We start from the raw sequence: 18,510 nt of genomic DNA on the forward strand, positions 1-18,510 counted from the left end.
GGAAGTGATATTGATGACAGCACAGATCCCATCAGCAATTCAACTAGCAGCTCAGGAGAGCTCTTGTCAGAAGTTGATGTCTGTGAAGGCAGAGTCTCAACATGACTCCTGATTTAAGCTCTAAGCCTGGATTTTGGCCCTGGTCTTACATAAAACACTTTTAGTTCCTTTTTTGGTAGAAAAGGTGAACTCACAGCCACCACTGCCTACTTCCAGTCCTGGAGCAGAGAAGGTGGATGGTTAGAACCTGACTGCCATTTTGCATTTATATTTCCTTTATGTTCCAAAGAGATTACATTTTCTATGTAAGGCCATCTATCTTTTTTGTTGTTTGTTTTTCTCTCTTTATATTTATTCCATAATTTCATTATGTTTAAAGCGAATGGGCTGTCAGAACCTGAACTTATAAAATATTATTTTTAATGCATATGTATTACTAATGGATAATCAGATACTTAGAAGAGGATTGTACCCTAAATTATTGCCCAGCCTCACTCTACTAATCCAAATGCCTGGTGGGATTACAGGCACACACCACCATGCCTGGCTAATTTGTGTGTGTGTGTGTGTGTGTGTGTGTGTGTGTGTGTATTTTGAGTAGAGACGGGGTTTCATAGTTTTTCAACCCTTGCCCCACTCCTTCTCTCCCTGCTCTTGTATTCCCCAGTGTCTATTGTTCCCACCTGTTTTATTTTATTTTGTTTTTGAGACAGTCTCACTCTGTCGCCCAGGCTAAAGTTCTGTCTCCCAAGCTAAAGTGCAGTGATGCAATCTCAGCTCACTGCAGTTTCCGCATCCCGGGTTCAAGTGATACTCATGCCTCAGTCTCTCAAGTAGCTGAAACTAGAGGTTCATGCCACCATCCGTGGCTTATTTTCGTATTTTTTGTTGGTTTGTTTTTTGAGACAGAGTCTTGCTCTGTTGTCCACGCTGGAGTGCAGTGGCATGATCTCCACTCACTGCAACCTCTGCCTCTCAGGTTCAAGCAATTATCCTGCCTCAGCCTCCTGAGTAGCTGGGACTACAGGCATGTGCCACCATGCCTGGCTAATTTTTGTATTTTTAATAGAGATGGGGTTTCACCATGTTAGCCAGGCTGGTCTCAAATTCCTGGTCTGAAGTGATCAGCTCACGTTGGCCTCCCAAAGTGCTGGGAAGACACGCGTGGGCCACCATACCTGGCCAAAGTCTTACTTTTTTTTTTTTTTTTTTAATGCTTTAAGTTCTAGGGTACATGTGCACAACGTGTAGGTTTGTTACATATGTATACATGTGCCATGTTGGTGTGCTGCACCCATTAACTCATCATTTACATTAGGTATATCTCCTAATGCTATCCCTCCCCCCTCCCCCCTCCCCACAATAGGCCCCGGTGTGTGATGTTCCCCTTCCTGTGTCCAAGTGATCTCATTGTTCAATTCCCACCTGTGAGTGAGAACATGCGGTGTTTGGTTTTCTCTTGTAATAGTTTGCTGAGAATGATGGTTTCCAGCTGCATCCATGTCCCTACAAAGGACACGAACTCATCCTTTTTTATGGCTGCATAGTATTCCATGGTGTATATGTGCCACATTTTCTTAATCCAGTCTGTCACTGATGGACATTTGGGTTGGTTCCAAGTCTTTGCTATTGTGAATAGTGCCACAATAAACATACGTGTGCATGTGTCCTTAGAGTAGCATGATTTATAATCCTTTGGGTATATCCCCAGTAATGGGATGGCTGGGTCAAATGGTATTTCTAGTTCTAGATCCTTGAGGAATCACCACACTGTTTTCCACAATGGTTGAACTAGTTTACAGTCCCATCAACAGTGTAAAAGTGTTCCTATTTCTCCACATCCTCTCCAGCACCTGTTGTTTCCTGACTTTTTAATGATCGTCATTCTAACTGGTGTGAGATAGTATCTCATTGTGGTTTTGATTTGCATTTCTCTGATGGCCAGTGATGATGAGCATTTTTTCATGTGTCTGTTGGCTGCATAAATGCCTTCTTTTGAGCAGTGTCTGTTCATATCCTTTGCCCACTTTTTGATGGGGTTGTTTATCATTTAAATATTTAATCAATCTTGAGTTATCACCTATATGGTGATAGGTAGGGATCCAGTTTTATTCTTCTGCATGTATCTAGCCAGCTATCCCGGCACCATTTATTGACCAAAAATTCTTTTTCCCATTGTTTATTTTTGCCGACTTTGTAAAAAAATCAGGTTTTTCGGTGTGTGGCATTATTTCTGGGTTCTCTATTCTTTTCCATTGGTCTATGTGTCTGTTTTTGTACCAGTACCATGGTATTTTGGTTACTGTGCCCTTACAGTATAGAAATACTATACGTGTCTTTAGTTGGGTTTGAGATTTCCTGGGTGAATTAAGGATGATGATTTTGGGCATTCTCAGTCTCAAAAGTTCATCCACACAGGGTTCTTGAGATTGTATTCAAGGGATGACTAGGAGTTAGTGGGTAAATCTTGAAGCTGTCCTGAGTGTTTGTACCTCTTCCTCTTGTATTTGACGTCAACCCATGAACTTGCCCAGTTGAAGTTTTCTATCTTTGGTGCTCATTTTTTCTGCTATCATTCTTTTTTTAATTTTTATTTTTTATTTAATGTTATTTTTTAATATAATTATTTGCAATGAGCAGTCCTTTCTTTCTTATAGCACGCATGTCCCTTGCTGGTTAGGAAAATGTTGTGCTATCATCTGGTTTTGCAACATATAGATACAAAATCTGGAGACAGGTTTTTCTTGTGGGATACAAACTAGGTAGAAAAAAAAGATGAATTCCTTCCTTTTTAAGTCATTAACTCTCATAGTAAGAAATGAGGATGCATGAAAGAATCAGAAAAATAATTTAGCAACCTAAATAAGAAATTACCAACTAAATTACATTTCGTTCACTTTGGACTGCCCAACAATTTTAGATGTTAAAAAAGAAAAATATGTAAAAGCATGGAAGGAGAGGTGGAGCAGGAAAACATAGCACACTCAGGCTTCATATGTACCTTTCTCTGTAACTGATACCTCCATAATTAGCTCATTTCTTGCCTTCACACACCTAACTTTTTACTTATCCTCCTCATAAAATTTTATTTATTTTTTGTTTGTTTTTTGGTTTTGTGTTATTGTTTCTTCTCCTCATAAAATGGTTTGGAATCAAAATCCAGGCTGAGTAACCAAAGCCTCTTAACTCTCCCAAGCTGCATCTTTCTGTGCGGACGGAGGCCCATGAACAGACCCCAGAAGTTGCTCTGCATTTGTTGAATTCATCCCATGGGATTCAGTCTGAAGGAGAGCAGATGGTGAGCTGCTCTGAGTTTTAAAGAAATGACAAAATGCCTGTCTTTTAGGTCCCAAAGCTCCCGCAGAACCTTAGAAGCGATGATAGATGTAGGGTGTTAAACTTTAAAATAATAGAAAGCCTTCTGGAAATTAACAAAGTGCCTTTTGCTAAAGATTCTGAGTACCCTAAGTGTGCAAGTTTTGCAATAAATCGGTGTAGGAGATGTAAATGAAGTCCGATTTGTCACCCAAAGCTGACATATAGTGCCCTTGGGTATTGCCTAGGATCTGAGCCTCAGACAATTTATTGTTGGTCTTCTGGAAAATGTAACCAAACTTGGCCAGGCATGGTGGCTCATGCCTGTAAACTTTGGGAGGCCAAAGCAGGCAGATCACCTGAGGTCAGTGTTCAAGACCAGCCTGGCCAACATGGTGAAACCCCGTCTCTACTAACAAGAGTAAAACCCTGTCTCCAAAAACAAAAAGAAAAAAAAAAAGAAAATGTAACCAACCTTAAGGTAGGAATTTTGTGACCTAACCTAGTTATGGACTGTTCCCCCTCTTTTAGTGTTTTCTACTCTTAATTTATTTTATTATAAATTGACAAATTATAATTATATATATTTATAGGGTACGAAGGGATGTCATGATATATGTATACAATGTGGAATAATTAAATCAAGCTAATTAACATGTCCATCAGGCCAGGTACAGTGGCTCACACCTGTAATCCCAGTACTTTGGGAGGCCAAGGTGGGCGGATCACTTGAGGTCAGGAATTTGAGACCAGCCTAGGCAACATAGTGAGACCTCATGTCTATAAAAAATAAACAAAATTTGGCCAGGCGCAGTGACTCATGCCTGTAATCCTAGCAATTTGGGAGGCCAAGGCAGGCAGATCACTTGAGGTTAGGAGTTTGAAACCAGCCTAGCCAATATGATGCAACCTCATCTCTACTGAAAATACAAAAAAATTAGGCAAGTGTGGTGGTGCACACCTATAGCCCCAGCTACTCAGGAGGCTGAGGCAGGAGAATTGCTTGAACCTGGGAGGCAAAGTTTGCAGTGAGCTGAGATTGCGCCACTGCACTCCAGCCTGGGTGACAAAGCAAGACTCTGTCTAAAAACAAAAATAAATAATATATAATATATATTTGCTGGGTGTGGGGTGTGAGCCTGTAGTACCAGCTACTCAGAAGGCTACGGTAGGAGGATCACCTGACCCCAGGAGGTCGAGGCTGCAGTGAGCCATGATTACAACAAGCCATGATTGCACCATTGCAATCTAGCCTGGGAAACAGAGCAAGATTCCACCAAAAAAAAAAAAAAAAAAAAAAATCCATCACTTCAAATACTTAATCATTTTTGTGGTAAGAACATCTGAAATTTACTGTCTTACCAATTTTGAAAGTACAATATATTATTGTTAATTATAGTCACCATGAGATATAATAGATCTCAAAAAACATGTTCTTCCTGTCGAGAACCTTATACCCTTTGACCAGCATCTCCCCAGTCCCCTCAGCCTCTGGTAACCACCATTCTACTCTTTACTTCTATGAGTTCAATTGTTTTAGATTCCACATTAAAGTGAGAACATGTATCTACCTTTAATTTCTCTTCATTTAAAAAAAAAAAAAAGTCTCTTGTATGTTAAAAATTGAAGTAAGACATATAAGCTATATTTTAGAAAAATATAGAATGGGAAAAAGGAAGAATGGAAATAGGAGAAGAGTGATTCTTCCATCAGAGACCACAATAATGTTCCAGAACATGTAGGAAATTCTGTATGAAGCTAGAGCTAAGATAAAAATAAAGTGATTTTGAATTTATATCACTACAGGCACCTTCCAACCTAAGAAGCAGTTCAGTAATAAAGGTGTTTATTCTCTAAGCTGTTGTTTGGAGCTCAGAATTTATTTTTCCACAGAAACATTATAAATGATTGAGCTCACAGTTCAGCCATGAAATGTCAATTTAACTACATTGTGAATGTAAATGACAGATCCATGGTTCTATTTCAAGTTCAAAAACCACCCTTTACAGGATTGTTCTGATGGGAAGACCTATATCAAGTTCCAACTTACAATACCAGGCACATTCTATGCCCATTAATCTTATGTTCCCATTTTAAAATGATCAGCAAAAATGTCCAGGACTTCCTAACAGAATGAGCTAGATTTAGATCTCCTGTCCCCAAACTTTCCAGAAGTTATCCCTTGATACCTGCATAGAAGAAATGTTTGGGTCGGTCCTTTCTGGGGTGTCTGAATTAGGAGAAAGAGTATTGTCTCCACAGGAAACAGAGGCTGTAGATTCAGACCTCCTCTATTTGGTGGCTCATGTGCTAAGGCAGATAGTGTGGTAGAAAGAGCACCTCAGCAAGGCGCAATTGCACACATCTGTAATCCCAGCTACTTGGAGGCTGAGGCAAGAGGGATCCTTTGAGTCCAGGAGTTTGAGATCAGCCTGGGCAACATAGCAAGACCCCCATCTGAAAAAAAAACAAAAGAAAACAAAAAGAAAGAAAGACAGATCAATGGATTATGAGTCAACAAACTTGAATTTGAATCTTGACCACCACCTATGTAACCCTGGATAGGTGGCATTACATGTCTGGGCCTTAGTTTTCATTTATCAGTATTTTCAAAAAGAGAAATAAATAAGATGTCAAATTTCTGAGAAGAGAACTTACAGCTTTCAAGAGAATGTCAAAGAAATCTAGCACCATCAACACCACCCCAAAATTAAGAACCACCAAACAAAATGACCTGCTGAATCCTTTTAGCCCTAGCATTTAAGTGCCAAGTTTAGTGCTGTTTCTCAATTAGAAACTCTCTATTCATGATTTATGCACTGAGTATTGCAGTCCTCCAAACAGCTGGTAACATCCTCCACACTAGTTAAACAATAAGCAGAATAGCAAAGGTTTTATAAACTTTCTACATGATTTCTCATTCTCTGAAAATCTTTTCTCTTGCTGTAATAAAATATCTGTCATCCCAAAATCCTCAATTTTCAGACTGAGAGTCGACATAGATTGAACTAATTGTATAATTTCTACTTTGTGTGGGAGACTTTTTTCTTTTTCATATCCTCAATCAATTCACCCTTCCGCTTCAATTTACTTGACATATTCCTTGTTCCTAAGTGTTTCGGAACAGAGACAGAGGTTGAAATCTAAGGTCAATCTCATAACATAGAATGTTTTCTCTTTCAGGAAAAGGAGCGTTGAATTGCTTATCCTGTGTGTGGAGTTACCACCTCATGGGAGGGATCTGCACCTCGGACTGTCTTGTTGGGGAATACAGAGTGGGAGAGGTATGGAGGGCTAGGGGTGCTGGGCCTTCTGCTCTCTCCAGAGAGGAACATGAGCTTAGTTCCTGCATGTCATTCTGGCCAATCAAAATGTCCCAACATTCTCATACTATAGAAATACTGTACGTTTAATATTTTAAAATCTTGTACCATTGCATCATGTAATAATGGTGCTACCCACCTGTAGCCTTAACTTTTACTCCAAAGGAACTGAGAAGATCTAAGCTAATGGAGAAGTTAAGTCGTGAGGGCCTTGGAATGAATTCTTTATTTGTTGTTCATCACCATAGAAGTTTCAGTCAACATAAGAATATTATGTCAGAAATACAAACTATCTTGTCCCTTACTTCTCTCTGGTCTAACCAGAAACATGTGAATAACATAGGAGCAACACAGCTAATGTTGACCTTTTGTTTCCTCTACCTGATCACAGTGTATTAAGAAGGATTCATTTGCAGTGTTACAGCTCTTTTAGAATTTGTACAGCAGGTTTTCTGGTTTCTACCAGAAAACCCTCCATGGAAAAGAAAAGAAAAGAAAAGAAAAGAAAAGAAAAGAAAAGAAAAGAAAGAAAAGGAGAGAGGGAGGGAGGGAGGGAGGGAGGAAGGAAGGAAGGAAGGAAGGAAGCAAGGAAGGAAGGAAGGAAGGAAGGAAGGAAGGAAGGAAGGAAGGAAAAATATGAGGATTCATTTGCCATGGATTTTGAGACCATAATTTTTTTTTTTTTTTTTTTTTTAAGCCTGGATCTCACTCTCACCCAGGCTGGAGTGCAGTGGCGCAGTTACAGTTCATTGCAGCTTTGACCTCCTGGGCTCAGGTGATCCTGCCAACTCAGCCTCCTGAATAGCTGGGACTACCATGTCACTGGTCCCCACCACTTACCCAAAGTTAGCCTTTGGGTTGGGAGTTTCCTCACTATTGTCACTTCTGTGGTTGCCAGAAAGATGCTACCGGAAAGGGGTCCCAATCCAGACCCCAAAAGAGGGTTCTTGGATCTCACACAAGAAAGAATTCAGGGCAAAACCATAGGGCAAAGTGAAAGCACGTTTATTAAGGAAGTAGAGGAATAAAAGAATGGCTACTGCATAGACACAGCAGCTGTGAGGGCTGCTGCTTGCCCATCTTTATGGTTATTTCTTAATGATATGCTAAACAAAGGATGGATTATTCATGGCTTCCCTTTTTAGACCATATAGGGTAACTTCCTGATGTTGCCATGGTATTTGTAAACTGTCATGGCGCTGGTAGGAGTGTAGCAGTGAGAACCACGAGAGGTCACTCTCATTGCCATCTTGGTTTAGGTGGGTTTTGGCTGGCTGTTTACTGCAAGCTGTTTTATCAGCAAGGCCTTTATGACTTGTATCTTGTGCCGACCTCCTATCTCATCCTGTAACTTAGAATGCCTTACCATCTAGGAATGTAGCTCACTAAGTTTCAGCCTTATTTTACCCAGCCCCTATTCAAGATGGAGTTGCTCTGGTTCAAATGCCTCTGACAACCATGCCCAGCTAATTTTTTGTATTTTTAGTAGAAACAGGGTCTCACCATGTTGCCTAGGCTGGTCTCGAACTCCTGGGCTCAAGCCATCCACCCACCTCAGCCTCCCAAAGTGCTAGGATTACAGGTGTGAGCCACCGCACCCGGCAAGACCACAAATTTCTTGATTGTGTTTTCAAACTTTAGAAAATAAGTAAATTTCCCCATGATGACATTAACACAAACTAATATATTTACGTATGAGTTCTCTTTAAATTCTGGCAACAGCCCTCATTACAGTTTAGAGAAACTGAGGCTCAAAGAGGTTAAATAATGTGTTAAAGATTATATGAGTACAGCCGGGGCAACATGGTGAAACCCCATCTCTACAAAAAATACAAAAAAAGAAAATTAGCTGGACATGGTGGTGTATGCCTGTAGTCCCAGCTATATGTGGGGCGGAAGCAGGAAGATTGCTTGAATCCGATCACACCAGTGCACTCCAGCGTGGGCAATAAAGTAAGCCCCTGTCTCAAAAAAAAAAAAAAAAATTATATGAGTGGTAAGTAACAAAGCTGGGATTAAACCTGAAGGATGAGATAATATGTGAGATGCAGGATTCAATGAGATAGTAACAGCTGAGAAAGCACCTTGTCAGTGCCTGAAACATGCCAAGGTGCTCAACAAAAGCAATTTCCATTCCTTCTTCTTTTTCTGTCATACCATACTTGCAAAGTTACAGAAGTAAAACAGGAAGGCACCTTCCCTAACCCACGTTTCCAGCACCAGTCAAGGAGCAACTTGTCAGGAGGGAAGCCACTTTCTTCTCATCTCTCCACTCTCTTCCTAAAGAGATGTAACTACTTGAGCTACACAGCCACAATCTATATTATTCTGGGGCCTGACCACAATAATCCAGTAACCACAGAGGGCCAAGCAGGTCACAAACATAAATGCTGGGTCAAAGAAAACCACAGTGTAAGCTTGAAGCTTGAAGGAAAGTAGAAATGGATGTATCACCTACATGTTGGTGACATCATAGCAAGTGCTGGGAATTGTGTCAAATAGAAGAGTGGAAAGGGGGGCCATTGCCACGTGGGAGTGACGAATCCAGTGTTGACAGGTCTTCTAGTTTCTAAAGAGAAATTAGGAACGAATTTACATGTGAAATATCCCACTTTTGAGATGTGGGAAATGAATGCAAAATATTTTAAACTGAAAGTCAACAGTGTGGGCCAGACAAAACTAGTCCTTGACCTGAGCTGTCCTTAAGCACAGGAGCTGTCCTTGAGCACAGGAGCTGTCAGCTCCTAACCCGAACTGTTCTAGACGTCTGTTCTCCCACTGTTATTAGCAGATCTCAAAGGGCAGGGCACAGCCGTGATTCCACCCCATCACAGACAGTGGGTTCTTTCACCCAGCACAATTAAAATGGGCTCAGAACACACTATCCTTCTGCTGTCCCCCACACACCTCCCTCCTTATGGAGACAAGATGAAATACCATCTGGGAACTCCAGTGCTTTGTTAATCCCTCTGCACTCAAACGGAACCTCTTGATTGCTCTTACCAGGGAGAGAAGTTTAACTGTGAAAAATGCCACGAGAGCTGCATGGAATGCAAGGGACCAGGGGCCAAGAACTGCACCTTGTGCCCCGCCAACCTGGTGCTGCACGTGGACGACAGCCGCTGCCTCCACTGCTGCAACACCTCCGATCCCACCAGTGCCCAGGAGTGCTGTGACTGCCAGGACACCACGGGTGAGGGGAGAGCAAGAGCAGCCTGCAGAGGAAGGGCATGTCCTCAGGAAGCCAATGGGAGCAGAGGGAGTGGGGACGGAAAGTTCAGGAGCATCAATATGGCTATCTTTTTATTGAGTGCCTACTATGGGCCTACTGTACTTGAAACTTCACGTCCATTGTCTCACTTCACAAGTAGAGATTATCAGTCCCATTTTATAGATGAGGAGTCTGAGGCTCAAAGAGTTTGATTCACATGCCCAAGTCCACACCAATATTAAAAGTTTCATCTGGAGACTAGGCGCGTTGGCTCATGCCTGTAAGTAATCCTAGCACTTTGGGAGGGCGAGGCGGACAGATTGCTTGCGTCTAGGAGCTTGAGACCAGCCTGAGCAACATGGCAAAACTCCATCTCTACTAAAAATACAAAAATTAGCTGGGCGTGGTGGTGCATGCCTATAGTCCCAGCTACTCAGAAGGCTGAGGTGGGAGGATCTCTTGAGCCCAGGAGGCAAAGATTGCAGTGAGCCGAGATCACACCACTGCACTTCAGCCTTGGTGACAGAGCAAGATGCTGGCTCAATTTTTTTTTAAAAAATGGTTCATCTGGAATTAGATGCTCCACTTGCCTCCAAGACTAGAACTCAAGTAGAGCTAGCATTTTATCTTTATGAATTACTCTGTTCCTTTTTTTATTCTTCCCTCCTGGGAAAAAAGGAAAATAATCAACTATCAAGGAAGCTGATGTCAATATTATCTTGATTCTGTTGAAGAATCATTCTATGAAAGTCAGCCCAAACCGGGGCCTCTCATTAGAGACTTATGACATTTTAGAAATGAATTTTTATTGAAGGGTAAGAAGAAGTAAAATCCCCTTTACCAATTTCCAGTCCCTCAGCTATCCTCAAGTCTAACTAACCCCATCCATGTGGGTACTTGGTTCTCGTTGGTCATAAACTTAGAAAAATCTCAAACTGAGTGATTTTTTCTAAAAGAAAAAAAAAGAAAAAGAAACATATATTCTTAAAATATACTCTCTAGGCCAGAAGTAGATAATTTCCTTGGGGTCTAGAAGTAACATTCACCTACAAAAAGAGATGCCATATTTCTGAGTTGGTCCATTTGTAAGTAAAGAAAATCCCAGACCCAGGCCGGGCACGTTGGCTCACGCCTGTAATCCCAGCATTTTGGGAGGCCAAGGCGGGTGGATCACCTGAGGTCGAGAGTTCAAGACCAGCCTGACCAACATGGAGAAACCCTGTCTCTACTAAAAATACAGAATTAGCCGGGTGTGGTGGCACATGCCTGTAATCCCAGCTACTAGGGAGGCTGAGGCAGAAGAATTACTTGAACCTGGGAGGCAGAGGTTGCGATGAGCCGAGATCACGCCACTGCACTCTAGACTGGGCAAGAAGAGCGAAACTCCATCTCAAAAAAAAAAAAAGAAAAAAGAAAATCCCAGACCCATAACTGCTACCAGCCACTTCTTTTTTATTTTTGATCAGCATTTTTCTTTCTTTCTCTTTCTTTCTTTCTTTCTTTTTCTTTTTCTTTCTTTCCTTCTTTCTTTCTTCTTTCTTTTCCTTCCTTCCTTCTTTCCTTCCTTCCTTCCTTTTGTCTTCTTTCTTTCTTTCGTTTCTTTCTTCCTTTCTTTTCATCTTTCTTTTTTTTTTTTTTTTTGATGGAGTCTCACTCTCACCCAAGCTGTAGTGCAATGGCACAATCTCGGCTCACTGCAACCTCTGTCTCCCAGGTTCAAGCGATTCTCCTGCCTCAGCCTCCAGAGTAGCTTGGATTACAGGCATGCGCCACCACACTCGGCTAATTTTTGTATTTTTAGTAGAGACAGGTTTCACCATGTTGGCCAGAGTGGTCTCGAACTCCTGACCTCAGGTGATCCGCCCGCCTCAACCTCCCAAAGTGCTGGGATTACAGGCATGAACCACCACATCTGGCTTGATCAGCATTTTCAGTTGGGTTTTAAGTATCATCTTTCCAAAAACATTTTCCTGCTTTCAGCTTTCCCAACCCCATGAGCAGCTGGTTTTCCCTGTTCTTCAGACACACCTACCTTCAGGGTCTGATTGCTAGTATCCATTCTGTATCAGCTAAGAATAATAACCCTCACAACATTAACGCCTTTAAATGAAACCAGAAGTTTGTGCATGTTGCATGCAGAGTTTCTGAAAGCCTGTTCCAACTAAGAACTATCTTGTCAGCTCTTCTGGTCCCCCTGCAGCTCTTGAAGAGCCACCTGTGGCAATCTGCAAAAGTCTAAATGCTCTTGATTACCTGATCCTTCTTTATAGAGACACTCTGCCCCTTCAAGGAAACCATATCACAGAGGCTAACCCTGACTCTGCAGATCTGGGATGGAGAATAGTAAGCAAGCCATGACTGCATATGGCACCCTAGTAATTGAAACAACATCGAAAGGTTTTTATATTGATTCTACTGCTTCAGGCAGTGTTTATCTCACAGTACCACACACAGATTGCTTATCAATCTCTCCATTGCTTTAATGTTTTCTCCAGGGAAAAATTATGTGCTGAACTTGCTAATGATGAATGTAATAATGATAGGGCTGTTACTTTAGAAGAAGAAAGTTGGCTTGATAGGTAAAATCCCATGAGAATGAAAATTATGATAAAGTAGAAAACTTGTTTCTCACTAGCAAAAAAGAAAGAGAAATACACAGTCATGATGAATCAGATCTAATTGGTCAATATTTAATAAGCAAAAATCATTGCACCTTGGCAGCAGTGTTATATTTATTTATCTAGCGTGTAGAATGTACCTAGAATTGTTCATGAAATTATCCCCTGAACAAGAGAGATCCAAGAGGTTCAACAAATATTTATGAAAACACCTACGTGTATCTCAGCCTGTACATCCAACATGGCCTGATAGTTTTTTTCTCTGGTTCTTTCATACTCCCATGTGGTGGGTTAAAGAATAGAAAAAAAATAGACATACTACCCAAATCATACCACCTGGATAAATGAATAAGTAAGAAAAATGAGCTCATCCTCATCACTAAAGTTACAGTTGAATCTTTCCTTCCATGAAACTGTTTTGGTTACTCCATATTCTCAATCAAGGCATCAAAACAAAGGCTGATGGATGACAGGGATCGGAGCTCTGGATTTCAAAAATCTTAATAATGGCTGGGTGTGGTGGCTTATACCCCAGCACTTTGGGAGGCCAAGGGTGGATCACCTGAGGTCAGGAATTCAAGACCAGCCTGACCAACATGATGAAACCCCATCTCTACTAAAAATACAAAAGTTAGCCAAGCATGGCGGTGTGCACCTGTAGTCCCAGCAACACAGGAGGCTAAGGCACGAGAATTGCTTGAGCTTGGGAGACAGAGGCTGCAGTAAGCCGAGCTATTGTGCCACGGCACTCCAGCCTGGGCAACAGAGAGATACTCCATCTCAAAAAAAAAAAAAGAAAACAACTCTTTATAATGATAGAAAAAAATTCCCTATCATTCAAGTTGATAGGATTTAAAGATGGTACTTCTTTTTCTGCCAGGCTAGGAGCACAAAACTCCAAGAAGCCAAAGAACAGTTGTCAGAGCCTTTTGTCCTAATGTCTTTAGACCGTACCATGGAGCTAAGATTCCTGGATTTGAATTCTGATTGCTCCACAAATAAGGTCTTGTCTCTGACAATGTGACAATTCACTTCCTCTCAATGGACTTTAGTTCCCTCAAATGTCAAACAACAAATTGGCCTAAGTAATTTCTAAGGCCCCACATGGCTCTCAGAGTCAGTAGTTTTATAAATTATCTGCTCTTGCCCTTAAGTGGTGGGACAGTCATCTTGGCCCAGGCTTAAGGGTACCTTGGGAGAGGACTCAGTCTTAGAAAAGAAGTTGGAATTGGGAAAGAAAATAGAGCATTTAGCAATAACTAAAGCTTGGTCCAAGATGAAATATTTTCTTAGGAGGGAAATAGAAGAATCAGTTGATAAGGTTGGACACTTGGTGACTGACCTATGAGGTACGGGGATAAGGGAACTCCCTTTGGATGGCAAACTGACCTTCTTTCTAGAAGGATTTATTGGCTTCATCAGACATAGGCTAGGATTCTCACGGGGTACATACTCCAATTTTATACAGTGGTATGCCTTCTAGGAAAATTAGAGACAGGCCGGGTGCAGTGGTTCACGTCTGTAATCTCAGCACTTTGGGAGACCAAGGTGGGAGGATCTCTTGAGCCCAAGAGTTTGAGACCAGCCAGGGCAACATAGTGGGAAGCTGTCTCTACAAAAAATTAAAATTAAAATTAAAAAAAAGAGGAAAATCAGAGACAGTGATTCTACCATTTTCAATTTTTAAAATAAAGGTGAAATTCTTTACTTCAGAATCTAATTTTCTCTATTCTATTTCTTCTACTTTTTCCCTCTTGCCTCTTCCCTTGGGATCTTCCTCCAACAGAAGAGTGCATCCTTCGAACAAGCAAGGTTAGGCCTGCAGCTGAGCACTTCAAGACAGCTCTATTCATCACCTCCTCCGTGATGCTAGCGCTTCTGCTCGGGGCAGCTGTGGTCGTGTGGAAGAAATCTCGCGGCCGAGTCCAGCCAGCAGCAAAGGCCGGCTATGAAAAGCTGGCCGACCCCAACAAGTCTTACTCCTCCTATAAGAGCAGCTATGGAGAGAGCACCAGCTTTGAAGAGGATCAGGTGATTGAGTACAGGGATCGGGACTATGATGAGGATGACGATGATGACATCGTCTACATGGGCCAGGATGGCACAGTCTACCGGAAATTTAAGTATGGGCTGCTGGATGACGATGACGAAGATGAGCTGGAATATGATGATGAGAGTTACTCCTACTACCAGTAAACAGGCACCCCCCCACCACCACCATTCCACTCTCAGGCATGCCTGTGAGCATCGCTGTTTTTGGTTTTATCCCCATACCAGGCTGATGTGTGAGTGTTTCTATTTGTCTTCTTTAACCATGAATCCAACCAGAATATGTGAGAATGATGAAATACTTTGTTCTTTTGAGTGGCTAAACTCAATTAACAGTTCCTGTTCAACCGTAATTGAAGAGCAAGCATAAAATTCAGAGGAATTTCCTCAAAATAATGTGTGAAGACACAAAAATGCAGGAAGTGAAAACAAATGAGATTTGTACAAACTCTTCTATGTGATTGAAAAAAAAAAAAAAAAAGGACAGTAGATCTACAGAAATTCTGCTTGCAAGCTGCGTTGTGGAGGTGTCTGCTGCCTCCTGGTATTCTAACTTTTCTTTATCTAATTTTGGGGATAATGGAGGTACAAAGGAGTTGTTGGTTTGGTGGTGTTTTTTTCCCCTTTAGCTGTCTTTAGGCAGAGATTTGTTTTGTAAGGGCCAAGAAAAGAGGGCTCTTATCAATTGACTCCAGGCCACCCCTGGTGAGCAGAAGAGACCACCTGGGCTGGGCTGCTCAGGACCTACTTGAGATAAGGGAAGAAAAGAGAAGGTGCATCATAGCTGAGGAGCCATGAGGTCCCCAGGCCCTAGTTCCTCCGCAGGAATCCACAGTCACAACGATTCTAAAGGCAGAACAAGCCCAGCGAAAAAGAAATCACTGAGTTTTCAGTAACTGCACCCTCATGATTTTCCGGGTACTTTTCGCCTGGGAGTCGCCTGGGATGTCATCAGCTAAGACATCAAATAATAAAAGAAAAATGGCAGTGTGAACCTAACATAAAATGGAATAAAATGACAAACACTTCATCTACTCTAAAAAATTCAGAGCTTTCCTTCGTCAACAACCCATCACAAAACCGTGGGCTCTCCATAGAAAGAGTTGGAATAGAGTCTAACGTGGAAAAAAAAAATCCCAATATGCTGCTCACAAGCTGTACTCTGGCTGCTGACCAGCCTTCCAGCACCGCTCATCACTATGATTTTTGTTTCTAGACTTCCTAGGCTTCCCTTTTTCCATTCTTCTGTCAAGTGTGTTCTTGGATTCATGTACCTGAGGACAGTTTTTCTCCAGATTGTAACACAGAGAGGGGCTCTGGCTATGCAAAATGATGTTGGCACGGTCTTACAGATTTCCTTGTCAAAGCAGACCTTACAGGCAGTACTAGGAATGGAGCACCAGAAAGCAAAAGTGACATTTTCAGAGAATGATGATAATTATAATCTATTGCACACCTACTACCAGATAACAAGCTAAGTAATTCCCCCCAAAAAATGCCCCACTTACCCATTTTGGTACTTACCATACTCCCATGAGGTTGGTATGGTTATTATTCTGTTCTTGTAGGAAACCTAAGGCTTACTAGAGGTTAGATAACTAGCCCAAGGTCATGCAAAGCTCATCAAGATTCAAGAAAAAAGAATGACCACCCTAAAGCATGTGTTCTTGTAACTATGCTACTGACATAAGGTGAGAAAATAAGCATCCTAAATATAAAGGCAAGCCTATTATTTTAGTCTATAATATCAATTTTATCTTTACTAAATTCATGTATTTTCTTTTTTTAACATAATGTATGACTGACACAGAAAATCTTTATGAAGAAGTCTTCAGTTTACTAAAGGCTTGTGTTTCTTTAGAGGAAAGCTCTTAAAACAGGGCTGACAAACAGTCTCTGGAAAGAGGCAGCTAGTAAGTACATTAGGCTTTCTTGGCCAGGAAGTCTTGTCATAACCACTCAGCTTTGCTATTGTAGCATGAATGCAGCTGGTACATAATGGATGAGTGAACTGTGCTTCAATAAAACCTTATTTATGGACACTGAAATTGGAATTTCAGATAACTTTATTCTTCTTTTGATTTTTTTCAACCTTTTAAAAATTTAAAAATGCAAAAACTGTTCTTAATTAACAGCATTACAAGAACAGGTGGTGGGTCGGATTTGGCCAACAGGCTATACTTTGCTGACTTTATCTTTAAAACACTTTTCAGAGATCATACACGTACATGTATGATATGCCTTCAAAATTTTTGATCATTTAAAATTATCTCCTTGGCCAGGCATGGTGGCTCATACCCGTAATCCCAGAACTTTTGGAGCCTGAGGCAGGCAGATCACCTGAGGTCAGGAGTTCGAGCCTAGCTTGGCCAACATGGTGAAACCCCATTTCTACTAAAAATACAATAAAAAGCTGGGCGTGTTGGTGCACACCTGTAATCCCAGCTACTCAGGAGGCTGAGGCAGGCGAATCACTTGAGCCCGGGAGGCAAAGGTTGTAGTGAGCTGAGATGGCACCAGTTCACTCCAGCCTGGGTGACAGAGTAAGACTCTGTCTCAAAAAAAATAGCTAAATAAATAAATAAATAAAATTATCTCCTTGCCAGGAGTGGTGGTTCGTGCCTGTAACCCCAGCACTTTGGGAGACTGAGGCAGGAGGATTGCTTGAGCCCAGGAGTTCGACATCAGCCTTGGGCAACATAGTGAGACCCCCATGTCTACAAATTTTAAAAATTAGCCAGGCATGGTGGTAAGTGCCTGTAGTCTCAGCTACTCAGGAGGCTGAGGTGGAAGGATCACTTGAACCCCGGAGGTCAAGGCTGCAGTGACCTGTGATCTTGCTATTGCACTTCAGCCTGAGTGACAGAGCTAAGACCCTGTCTCAAAATAAATACATAACATTATCTCTTCAAAATGTGTCTGAAGCCCTGATAGTTCTCCTTTCAATCCTTAGAAATATATAAAAATATATGCACGATAGCCATCATATCAATGGAAGACTTTCTCATCTCTGTAGCTGCAGTTAGCTTACAAAAACAAGCAATTTTGCTTATACTTTGTTGTTCATCTTCCATGATAATTCTAAAGCTCTGATAGACTGAGTTTGACATTTTTTTCTGTAAACTAGAAATTGTTTTCTATGAAAAAAAATCTGTGTTTATGATACACAGTTAAAGATTGGTTGAGGCTGAGATGAACTTCAATACTAAGAAAAATTGTGGTGTTCCTCTATGTGGCCTGCAATGAAAAGAAGGTTCATGCTTGTGTATTGAGGTTTGACATCTTTCCTTCTTTGTTTTTAGTCATGCAACGTCATTCTCAGATGGCTTTTGAATACTATGCTAATGACTATCTAAATAGATAAATATGTGGTTGGAAAACAAAGTCACCTTTTAGTTTTCTGCTTGTAAATCACTTGGAAATATTAAGAGAATCCTTGTAGACTGGAAACACACCAAGAGGCTGGGTAAAGCATGGAAGGTTCTAGTTAATAGAAAGTAATATTAAAATTGGAAATAAAATTAAATCAAGACCAGATAATTCTATGGAGACTTACTTATTAAAGAACTATTTCTGAGCATTTTTATGTGATTAGCATTACATTTTACCGAGTAACAGATACACAACAATAACAGTGCTATTTTTTTCTCCTTTTTATCTACCTACACCCGAAGTCCAAGCTAGCCTTATCAATTCTGAATTTTGTCTCCTAAAAATCAGCTCAATCTGTCTTTCTGTCTCATCAGCACTGATTCAGTCTAAGGGAGGAGACCACCCCTCATACTGTCTTATGCCCAATTTCTGCCTCCAAAGAAAGAAGTAGTAAAAACTAAAAGGCAGAAATGAAATCCACAGGCAGACAGCCCGGTGCCACGCCCTGGGCCTGGTAGTTAAAGATTGACCCCTGACCTAACCGGTTATGTTATCTATAGATTCCAGACATTGTATGCAAGAGCATTGTAAAAATCCCTGTCCTGTTCTGTTCCGTTCTGAT

At 41.2% G+C, this 18,510-nt stretch overlaps 1 protein-coding gene and 1 non-coding gene across 2 annotated transcripts in view; both read left to right on the forward strand.

Annotated features, from left to right (window-relative positions):
• PCSK5 (proprotein convertase subtilisin/kexin type 5) overlaps window positions 1–18,051 on the forward strand; it is a 466,873-nt gene extending 448,822 nt beyond the window's left edge. The window contains exons 35-37 of the mRNA XM_025360325.1: window positions 6,499–6,599; window positions 9,645–9,831; window positions 14,254–18,051. Of these exons, the coding sequence (XP_025216110.1) occupies window positions 6,499–6,599; window positions 9,645–9,831; window positions 14,254–14,663 (698 nt within the window). The 3' untranslated portion in view covers window positions 14,664–18,051. The remainder of the gene's footprint in view (window positions 1–6,498; window positions 6,600–9,644; window positions 9,832–14,253) is intronic.
• Window positions 7,052–7,113, forward strand: LOC112608771. Its single transcript, XR_003116062.1, has one exon. It is a non-coding gene; the product is annotated as a U7 small nuclear RNA (small nuclear RNA).
• Window positions 18,052–18,510: the final 459 nt, after the last annotated feature.

This window comes from Theropithecus gelada, chromosome 15 (genome assembly GCF_003255815.1).
Source record: "Theropithecus gelada isolate Dixy chromosome 15, Tgel_1.0, whole genome shotgun sequence".
Classification (NCBI taxonomy): Eukaryota; Metazoa; Chordata; class Mammalia; order Primates; family Cercopithecidae; genus Theropithecus; species Theropithecus gelada.